This window comes from Scardinius erythrophthalmus (genome assembly GCF_964197995.2).
Source record: "Scardinius erythrophthalmus genome assembly, chromosome: 7".
NCBI classification, from domain to species: domain Eukaryota; kingdom Metazoa; phylum Chordata; class Actinopteri; order Cypriniformes; family Leuciscidae; genus Scardinius; species Scardinius erythrophthalmus.
Genome location: NC_138227.1, coordinates 18,926,731 through 18,938,606, shown reverse-complemented (window position 1 = coordinate 18,938,606; position 11,876 = coordinate 18,926,731). Strand labels below are relative to the sequence as shown.

At 36.6% G+C, this 11,876-nt stretch overlaps 1 protein-coding gene across 1 annotated transcript; it reads left to right on the top strand.

Moving 5' to 3' along the window:
* Positions 1-1,251: 1,251 nt before the first annotated feature.
* trarg1a (trafficking regulator of GLUT4 (SLC2A4) 1a) lies at positions 1,252-10,446 on the top strand (the record flags this gene model as incomplete). Its single annotated transcript, XM_081370826.1, has 3 exons — positions 1,252-1,638; positions 9,829-9,955; positions 10,424-10,446. 3 exons carry the CDS (start codon positions 1,252-1,254, stop codon positions 10,444-10,446), a joined length of 537 nt encoding a protein of 178 aa, XP_081226952.1.
* Positions 10,447-11,876: the final 1,430 nt, after the last annotated feature.

Below are 11,876 nucleotides of genomic sequence, written 5' to 3'. Positions count from 1 at the left end.
TGATTCATTTAAAATGTAAATTTTTATGATTTAATTCGTTAGCTTATCATCAACTAGCAACCCCAATTTGGGAAACCCTGCACTAGTGTATACGTGTGTATGTATGTTGTCTGCACTGGGATTTATAAAACAACTTGCAATGATATCTGTTAAAGGACAAACTGGATCAATACCAATTCATCATATGATATTGTTTTAAGGGGATTCCCTTGACTCCATCCACATTTTTCCAGCACATTCACATGCTCCTCATGCATGCTTGTCATCGGGTCGGGACAACCAAGAACATTATAACAGACTAATGATTTAATTATGATTAAATGAGGAACAGCGCATTATGCATAAATCATTCAAGCATCATCCACTAATTTGATTAAAGAAATTTTTATTGAGGTTTTGGGTTGATAATAAGAAACAATAATAGCAGAAGCCTCATGCATTTTTCCAAATATCGGCTTTCATTGAGAAAAAAATGGTCTGCTTTCTCTCTTACTGTATCCTTCTTTCAACCACTTGCATCTTTGACTAATTAGTTAACTAACCAAATAACAAACAAGAGCTCAAGCGATTTTTGTTTATGACATATATTTAAAAGGCTAACAAAAGACACAGGGAGGTATTGCAGCATCCCCAGGGGAGGAAGATTGTGAGTGTTGCATGGGGAGTCCTGCAGGATCATTGATGCAGAGGAGGTGAGAGAGGAACATCCCTGCACTCATTGCTGCGCAATTACTTTGACCTGCTGCAACATCACAAAAGAGCGCAAAGCACCCGCTTTTTCATTTATTTACACGTGAAAACCGCTTTCTCTACGGCTTTTAAGACGTTTGGGTAATGCTGCGGTGGAGATGCTGAAGTCCAGATGAGTCGCGTCTCTGTGGTTTAGTTGAGTGTGTGGGCAGAGGAGATCGTCTTCCGATCTGGATTGAACTGAGCGGAACTGAATCCATTAAACCTGATCACAAAGAGAGGATGACCATATCGACATGGGAGGATAATGCCACAGCGGCTCTTTGACTTGTTTTAATTAGTTCGGAACTAATTTGCAAAGCAAAATAATAATAATAATCTGGACATCTTTATTCGACGTTTCAAGTCAAATTAACCGAATGAATACAATCAAACGAGTGATTTGAAGTTGAAGAAATCGTAAATAATGGGAAATTAGCGCCGTTTGAACACTTTTATAATATTTCACATCTGCCAAAAGGAGTTTTTTTCTTTCAGAAATATTAACGTTGGATTTCCACAATGGCAATAAACACCGATACGGAGTTTGCGAAATCGAATCTGGGGGAGAGCGGCGGTACTCAACCAGCCGAGACCGAGAAACTCCTGGTGACCACCGAGCCCACCGGGGTGAAGACCTCCAGCTCCTTCACGGTCAGTGTCGGGGGTGACAAGGATGTCGACGGGGATCAGAACGGCCACAGTCTGCCGTTGAGATCCGGATCAGTGGGGCAGCTCGGATCAGCTCATCATCTCTCCCCGTCCAGAGTGAGCCTGAGCCGCAGATCTTCCACCGGTAATGCCGCCCAGGAGCAGCAGAAACCCAAAGACTACCTCATACTGGTCATTTTTTCCTGCTTTTGTCCCGTGTGGCCACTAAGCATCGTTGCGTTGGTCTATTCAATTATGGTGAGTAAACAGTGATCAATAAGTTATAATTGAAATAATTCAAGGTGGGTTTTATTTCGTAATTCAGACCAAAATCTCCACATTTTATATATTAAAATTGTGATAAAAGTAGCCCACAAAACAAAAATCTCTTTTACTTCAGTAAACAGTGTCTGTCTGTTGTATGGCAAGCCGTTTATACATTCATTCCTTAAAGCTACTGGTACTAGTATACTTACATAAGTTTAAATTAGAAAAAAACATAGGTTTAAATTAGCCTACTAAAGTCTGTAGTGACTATTCATAAGTAAACATTCATGAGATTCTTATTCCAACAGTTACTGTATCTATTTCCCCCCCTAGTTGAACTCCCTGAGCTACAGTCTAATAAAAAAAGAGAAAAGGCTACTAACAAAACTGAAACCAATACTAGTAACTATTGGGATAGTTTTACAAAGAAATAAAATGTTAATAGTAATGGTAAGAAAGTTAATAAATTATATCTGACCATCACTGAATTCATCATAGAATGGAAATGTTACTTGCTACTATTGAGATACTGACTAGTAGCCATACGTAGCCTACTATGTAATAAGTACAGAGAAAGTGAAAATGATCACTAATGGATTACTTTTTAGCAACTAAAACAACGTACTAAAATAGTTAGATACTTGTTAGTTTTTATAGAATAAGTTTAGTTTTAAATTGATACTATTGATTATAATTGCTAAAGTGACTTGCCATACTCTTGCAAATCATATGCAAAAGCGCAGGAGCTGCGATGAGAGAGCAGAGCACAAATCCACTGACAGGTGTGATTTACAGCCCTGCATATGCTCGCAGTAAACGGACCCGACTGCGTGCTTGGGAGCTATTCGCCATGAAAATTGGTGCAGACTACATCCACCGCACATAAAGCACCCACACAGCAGAAACTCTGGGGACTGTGGAGCAAAACAGTCATTTAGGAAGCATAAATGGGGTGTGAACTGTTCTTTTAAAGCCAGAAAATGAAAGAATTTTGATTGAAAACACTGTAGAACAAGCTTTAGGTTCATACTGTTGGGGCAAACATTTTTTTTCAAAGCAACGATACAAATATTATAATTAAAAAAGAAGCCAAATATAATCTAAAAAATATAATTATTTCCATCCAAGTAACTTGGAGGACCGCACTGTGAGCGTGCACCATTTATCTGTGTTTAATAAAGACCTAGCCTACAAGAGATTGCATCCATGACATGACTGTCCCTCTGGAAAAAAAAAAACTCTTGTTAGCAGATAACAATGTGCCCTGCTTTTTCTGATCAAAGATGAGTGCTTCTGTGTTCACTGTTTCATCCCCTCTCTCTGAAAGAACAGTGAATAAGCAGCGTATAACTTCAGCAGGATCATACAAATGAGACTTTCCAGCATATAATAGTCACACAAGAGCAGCTTTTAAATCATTTTTAAATCATATCATTTCAATAAATGTAATAAGACAGTCAAATTCAGTCTTAAGTGAATTTTAAACCATTGTGTGCTCAGTTTTCATTACAACTTTCTAAGTGTTTCAGTGGGACATGCACTATTGGAGAAACACAAATTAGAGCATTAAATTATCATTGAGTGTAAAGGCGCCATACAAATGTGCTTCATTTTCTTGTAAAAAATCGAAATCCTTTACATAATGCAGAATGCATTGAAACCAATATTCTGCAAACACCTGTTCTACTGACCACGCTCATGCAAATAGCATCTCCCAGTCTTGCATAAGCCTCCAAATAAGCCTTTCTTTCATGCCAACAGTGTGGCGGGTGAAACCAGAGCATTGCCGGCAATTCAACAGAGGGCAAGACAGATCAATTTAGCCTTCTGCCCTGCTATAACGACCCCTCTGTCTTACTTTGGGGCGTAATTCTTAAAGAACCTCTATTATGCTTTTTTCGGATATTACGTTTCATGTAGTGTAATACAACCGTTTGTAAATGTAAAAGGTCTGCAAAGTGTCAAAGATTAAAGTGGACAAGTTATTGTCTCCCAAAGAAAGAACCGATTCTGAACTGCCTGAAATGAGTCATCAGTAATTCCAGTCTTACTTCCGGCACGAACCTACTTAGGTTTGTAACAAATTTGCGTAATGCCCGCCTATGGTCTTCATTGGCTGTCTATGAACAACGAGGCAATGTTTACTGTTCGTATCACTGTGTATACAAGTGCTAAGAAACCAAAATTCAAGCTGAAATTCATATATATATATCATTATTACATATTCAGGTCTTTAGCAACCCGAATCTATATCTAACACGTATGGATCTCTACCTGTTGCGATAGTATAAAACTCTCCTGATATTAGAGTAACGATTACAGAAGAATAAAATAAATCATATTTTGTTACCTTTTGGAGCTTTGAAAGGTTCAGATTGAGCAGATGTTTTATACCATCATTACTGTTCTCGTCAGAGCTCATTTCCCACATTCAGCATCTGGCTCATATCCGCCATCTCAAACATATTCTCAAAACTATCATTTTCAACATCTTCAAAAAGCTGACAGCTTCTTCACCAGATCCACCATCAAGTGACAGTGACACTAATATTTGATTGCGTTCAGTACTTGCTCTGCAGTAAATCACTGAGCCATTTCAAGTTTTGCTGATGATTCTTCCTATTCTTCTGTTTCCTGCCTGTAGTAACTATAAGTGAAACGTCACTTCATTATTGTGTATCAGACATTGCCACCTTTTGGAATAAAGGTGATTTGCACTTATTCAGTCATCAAAGATTCAATTGTTGTGCAGAAAATGTTTTCTTACACTGTTACACACCTCAGGTTGTTTTTTATTGTTTATAATGAATTGATTGAGGAATACTAAGAAGATTGATGTCTGACTTGACGAAGTGAATGACGTCCCAGGTCACTAAAGACCTGAGGTATGCAAATAAGGGTTGATCTGCATTTCGTTTCCAACATGCACTGTAAATGGGAGACCAATCACAACAGACTGGACTGTCTGACCAATCAGAGCAGAGGAAGCTCTTGGAGAGGAAGGATTTAGAGAGACCCAATCCTTTATCGAACTGCTTTCCTGACACTGTGAGAAAAAGCAGGAATGCTGAAATGTACATTATGAGAAAATTAAAGTGTTTTTTGACCTTGGATGCATGTAAACCTATTGTAGGAGACCTCCAAAACAGAAAATGTAGGAACCTTTAAAATAGCATAATAACATAACCGTTTTGCTTCATTAAAAAAATTATCTTTATAAAAATAAATTCAAATAGAATGCGGATAGGATTACAGAATACAATTTGGATCATAACTCTTATGTGGGTGAGGTTTAAACTGGAAAATGATTTATTGTTTATTACAAACTAAAACTGCTCAAAACAAAACAACATAAAGGATTATTCAGGAGTCATGTTATTGCATATCTTGTTTGGCAAGTTTAAAACATGAGAGACATACACATTTTAAATGATTATAATCTAATATATAAAAGTATTTATCATTATAGTATTTAATATTAATGTTACTTTTGACAAGTACAGATTTCTGAGACGAGCACAATAAAGAGAGAGAGAGACGCAACACAATCATCTGATTTAATCTTGAAATCACACTATGCACATTTTCATTTATGAAGTTCACACTTTAGTCATATTGGTGTCACAGGCTAATCATTCTATAATTTTTTTACCTATTATTCCCAAATCAATATTTGTGCCTTTATGAATAAGGTGTCCAACTTTGGCACAACCCTCAGGACAAGTACAGATTCATAGACCAAAACAGGACTAAAACACTTTCAAAATAAGAGCACAAAGAAGAAGAATAGACATAAAGAAATTTTGAGGCTTTCACTGGTTACTAGAGGAAGTCTACAAAAAAGTGGGATGCTACAAAAATATTTGTTTTTATTTTGTGTTGGAATCCTATAAAAAAAATCATTTTTGGATGATTTCAGACTCATAGCCAGACATCTAAACAGTTCCTTTCAGCTGAGACCTAGAAATCAATATTGTAACCGGCAACATTGCAATGTTCGTACTGTAGGTATGCATCAGGAACGCCGAAATCAATGAGCTTACAGAGGCAATACAGTGGCAAATAAGATGTTATGGTAAGCTGAAGCTCATGGAAGCAGAAAGGAATCATTTGCTTGGCATGGGGAGGTGACGTGAATTTAATTGGACAATCTCAGTGCAATGGTAAATCAGCTTCTGCTGGTAAAATATGGTAAGCAGAGCTGCTGAATGGCTTTGTTTCTGTGTCCATATCTGTGTACATGATATTATAACAGGAATTTGAGACTACAATGGGCTGCCAATTTCTGCTTTTCCAGCTTTTCAATATGAAATAGCTTTGGAAAATATTGATGCGTAAAGCAGCTTGTTGCTCGTCTCTCAAACAAGCCCTATATTGTAATATGGTGTCATCATGTTCTCACAATGCTGAGTGAAACATTACATTATGAAAGCAAACAGCCAGTGAGATCATGTTTCCAGTGCACCTGCTCATGCATTGACAACAGAAGCTTGTTTCCATGAGCAAAATAGAGAGGCCGGAGATGAAAAATAAAGAAATAGACTAAATAAATACATTAAAAACAAGAACAACAAAATAATAATACTACAAAAATAGTAATGTACACTGTCCAATAGCAATGTCAGCAGATAAAGTTCAGGGAGGCAACGGCATGCATATATATTACAATTTTTGCAGATACCAATGAGTCCATAATTGTTTTAATGTTATTTCAGTTAAATGGCAGATTTAAAAATACTACACAATCGATCCAAATTTTTGGTTAAAAAGTGAATGAAAAATAAAACACTAAAAACTAAGCAAATTTAGGCACCACAAAATTATACTGCACAGTATGAAAATGTATTAATTTTCAAATTTCCTAAAGAATTTAACTGTGATATTAAATTATTAGTGTTTTTAAATATTAACTAAGCTAATCTAAACATAAAAATAGGGGAAATTAATATGCACAATGAAATATACAATATCAACAGATATATTGTATTTCCAAGGTATATATATTTAAAAAAAAAGTTAAATATTTAAACAATGATCTGTAAGGCAATTTTTATCGACCCGTCACTCAATAAATTTAAAGCTGCACTTCCTTTAATGTTGCCAACTGCAGTCTTGATTATGGCCCGTAAAGAAAGTGGCCACTACTAATAATAATAATAATAATTGCAGAAGAAGTTAGTTAAAAAACAAAACAAAAAAAAAACATCTTGAATGTGGTTTTAATTATTACTGTCAATATAATCAAATTAATACAGAAATATTAAAGTATTGGTTTCTTGTTGAAAATGAATTTATTTTGGACTAAAAAACAAAAACAAAGAGAGGGGACTTTGCCTCCATTCTGCAGGTTTTCTACAGTTAGTCCTCTTTGGCCGCTGGCATGGCTGTTTATAATTAATGGCTCAGGCTTGTGAGGGAACGCTAAGAGCTGCTGCTCACTCCCAGGCTGCAGCAGGAGAGGTTGAGAGGGGGAGGGGAGCTTTCCTCTGTGTTTATGGGAGAAAGTGAGGAGAAAAGGGGGCCATCAAATCAGCCCAGAAGAACTGGCAAAGACTTTCCAGTTCATGAGAAATATATTACAAGCCAAAGCTCATGGGGAATCAGCGTTATCCATTTGCTGTGTCACTGGACCACACCCCTCCTCTGCTCGGAAAAGCCGCACACAGCCCATTAGAATCTCTGAGCATTCTCTAAACCGCAGTCAGGCAAAATGCACCTTAAAACACAAAGAGCCGGAAGCTGCATGCCTGCATCACGACGACATACTGCACTGTCATCCTGCTGAATGAAAGCAGGTGAGATTGAAACGCAAGAATGGCAGATGGCATTTTACAACACAGTATTTTCAAAAAGACTCCCACTGATTGAAAGTGCTGACACGGCTTTTCGCAGTGATTAGTCTTGGGAATCAATAACGTTGTGCAGCTCCAGTCACATATTATACCCCTGCTAGGATGTCCGAGCAAGCCTGCAGTATTTGAACTGAGAGACGATGGGTTGGTTAGTAAAGAGGGAAGGGTACGGCTCCGGATCTAAAGCGCCATAGGAGTTGATCTACATCTGCAAAACAGATATTTGAATATATTTCACAAGACAAAATAACTGAAGCTACACAAACGATGCTGTTCAGATGCTGCTTTTGTGATAGCAGTATAACGTTAGTTGCGTAAGTCCCTCAGTTGTCAACATCGAGTCATATGGTTGAGAACTTGCTCAAATTGACAAACTTGATACTCTAGGAGGAAACACAATATTTTTTATTGTGTGTGTGTGCACGTATACACTACAGCTAAAAGGTTTAGGGATACAATTTATTTTTAAAGAATATTTATAATGTTACAAAAGATTTTCTTTTGAACTTGAATCCTGTAAAAATGCATCACAGTTCCCACAAAAATATTTGTTTTCAATATTGATAATAATAATAATAATAATAATAATAATAATAAAATGTTTCTTAAGTACCAAATCAGCAAAAAGTCAGGTTTGCCATCACAGGAATAAATTACACTTTGAAATATGAAAACAGTTATTTTGATGGCACTTTAATTATAATTGTAATACTGCTACTGTTTTTACTGCATGTTTTGACCAAAATAAATGTAGTCTTGGTGAGCATAACCAAGTGAGATTTCTTTCAAAAAAAAAAAAAAAAAAATCGTATTGACCCAACCCTAAACTTCTGAATGGTACTGCGCATATATATTACTGCAGCTTGACATTGTGGAAGCAGAGCCTCCCTGTGGGTGAGGGAAGATTGTGTGTATGTGATGGGGGAAGCTCTTCAGTTTCTCCAACAAAACCAGTTTGATAGAGCTGTAATCCTATCTGCTATTGTCCCACCGTCTGCTCTAAGTGAACGCTGAAGACATGATTAAGAGGATAATGGTTCCACTGTCGGCCTTTCAGTCTTTGGTTGTACATATAGAGATGAACGTGAAGGTGGATTCCTACTGTTTGTAAACTGTCTGTTTAACATCATGCAACATTAAGGATTTCTGAGCCATATTGCGTTTAGCTTTTTTTCCATAGGAAATATTTATAATTAATTTTCAACATTTGAATTTTTCTTTTCTCAACTTGACAAAGATCATCTTAAAGGGATAGTTCATCATTTACTCACCCTCTTGTCGTTCCAAACCTGCATGCGCATTTTTATTTTGTGGCTCACAAAATTTTGAAACTTCCATGGTTTGGACATTTCTTGTGTTTCACAGAAGAATAAAAGTCACACAGGTTTGGAAGAACAGAATTTTTCAATTTTGAGTGAACGATACCTTTTCCTTATGTCATACGTCACATTAATATGGAGTAAAAAGTGTTTCCCCAAACTAGTTTGTAGTGGCACATCATTATGGGAGCTGTCAAGTCCGAAGGTGCTGAACTAAGACTGAAACCAAAAAGTAGTTTGAAAATACTTACATAAGTGTGTGAAAACTGTTACAGGGTCACATCCTAAAAATGGAAAATATAAAAATAAAAACTAATTTGAACAAAAACTATAATAGTATCTTAATAATACTTAAATAACACTGTAATTAATATAATTTGTGTCCCTTAAACTGGGGAAAAAAAGAGAAATATGAAGTTGCACAAGCTACAAGGCTCTTCTACGCCCTACTTAGATAACAATGCTTTTGGGAATCAAGCCGTACATATTAAGTACAACTTGCTTGCTATTAAAAGTGCTTCGGGAAGCTTCAGGAAGTCCAGTCAGCACCATGGACAGCAACACCACTCTTGAGACTCCTGAGTTTCTTTTATGATAACGTGAGATTGCGTCACATCGCAAGACGAAAAAAGACCACCTACGTGATGGAGAATGGAATTAGCATTTGAGGTCGGGGAGATTGGTTGGCCACTGTGTCAGAGGCTTTATCCTGCACAATCTATTGCTCAGTATTGATTCCTTTAATGCAGTCTACTGGAGAGGCTCTCTCTAGGGAACACTGACCATCTAATGGGTGGCTGTGGCATATAGGGCTGCACTAATAAGGAAACATGTTTATCGGCTAACCTTATCCTGTATTCAAATCACTTGAACAATTCAGTCACCTCTGACCTTTTGCTTCCTTGCTAGATTTCAGCCAATGACTTAACTGAAAAAAAAAGTATTTTGTGCATACTTTTTTGTTAAGGGATTTTTGTGTGTGACATTCTCTCTTTTTTGTCTCGCTACAGTCCAGAAACAGTCTACAGCAGGGGGATATGGATGGGGCGAGACGCCTGGGACGCTTGGCTCGCCTGCTTAGCTGTGTGGCTATCATCGTGGGCCTCCTTAGCATCATAATATATGTGGTGGTTGCAGGTACGTCTTATTACAAGCTTTGATTGTGTTATCTAGATAGATGTGACGCTCTATTATTTTGAGTATTTTTTCAGGATTCTTTGATGAATAGAAAGTTCAAAAGAACAGCTACTTGAAATAGAAATATTTTGTAACAGTGTTTTTACTGTCATTTTTGATCAATTTAATGTGTCCTTGTTGAATAAAAAAAAACTTATTAATAAAATAATTATTTGATAAGTTACCCAATTCTGTCAGAAATATCTGAAAATAGTTTTGAGGAGATTTTCTTAAAAACAAGTTATGACAGCCACCATTTACATGATTATACTGTATATCTACAACGGTCTGGAGTAGAAACATAATTATATATCACAAATTAGTTTCTGGGCCAAAATGATGGAGCAAGTCACATACTATTGTTTGATAGGTTGATTATATTTCCACACTGTTATGATTCATATGCTCTTTTTTCTGCTCTATCCTCAGTAACTGGAAAGGGGATTAAGTAAGACGAGAAACCCATCTACAGCACTACTGCAAAAACTCACACACAACGTAATTAAAATAAGATCTCCCTCTTAATAATGCCACAGAAGTTGAAAAATAAACGAGGACTGTAGCATCTAAATAAGATCTGATTAAATATCAAAAATGCATGCAGTAGGTTAGCATGCTCAGTGAAAAAAAAAACTAAATCCCATATGTTAAAAAGAACAGTGATGGCTTGCATTATGTAAATGAGAAACATTGCTGTTTCGGCAAGAAATCGCCTGAGGAAGACACGAAGGACGAGGGGACATTTTTCAAAGATGGGCTACGACTGGCAAGCTGCATTTTAACCTCATATTACTCCTGGTTGATCTTGCATTCATAAATTATGCACAGAAATATTTGCAATATAACTACTGATGTATGTTTTATAAAAAGATTTATATGTGGAGTTAAAGCTATGGGAACGAACTAGGGATGACAAGACTGTTAGAAGCTTTTTGTTTATTTATTTTGTAGGTTTTGATTATAAAAATGACCACGTGCATGCCTGATCTTGTATGAGAATAACTGTCAGCATTTTTCATTACTATCTTTTTCATTTCTTTATCTGTGAGAGTAGTGGGTATCTACAGATGGGAATGTACATCATTGTCCAGTGCTATATTCTCTCAATGGCTCTGTCCTAGCCATGGGGCTCCACTACACGTCCTGTACTAGTATAGTTTCCTTCAGAGAGGTAAGACTGTAACGTTATGCATGCCAGGCCTCTCTGTCCTGACAAAAACTGCTGGAGCATGGACATTCAACTAGAGGCATGCAACGGCCAGCACCATTCTGTGCCAAGACCTTTATATCAGTATCCTAAACAAATCACAGGACTATTCATCTTTTCCAGGGTTCGTTCCAGGACAGAATGCCAGTCTCCCTGTCATAAATTTCCATACTTAACCCTTATAAATATGAGATATATATCAGCATATTTATAGAAATATTTAGGCATGCTGTGGGTGGACAAAACACTTTTTTATCTTCACCAAGAATGAGCTTGTTTAAGGGATTTTTCTTTGACATGTCTCACAGTGTTGATTGCATCTCTGTGACTGCTTATTAAGACAAAATTACACAAATTAAATATGAGATTGTAAAAATGGAGGTACAGATACATAACAGCACTTATCTGGTTAGTTAGACTGAGGGACACATTCCACAGCACAGTCTATTGATCTGTTTCATTCATACTGAATTAAGTATTTTACTGCCCTTTCCTATAGATTTCTAAGCAATTTATCACTTATTTTTCATCATTATTCTCATGTCCTGACAATACTTTTGTATGACCTTCATGTGTGAATCTAGACTGTTAGCAACTCGACACCTAAGACTTCATTTATAACCACTGTACTGTATAATTTACTGTTTTGTGAATTCATGTGATCTAATGCACCTT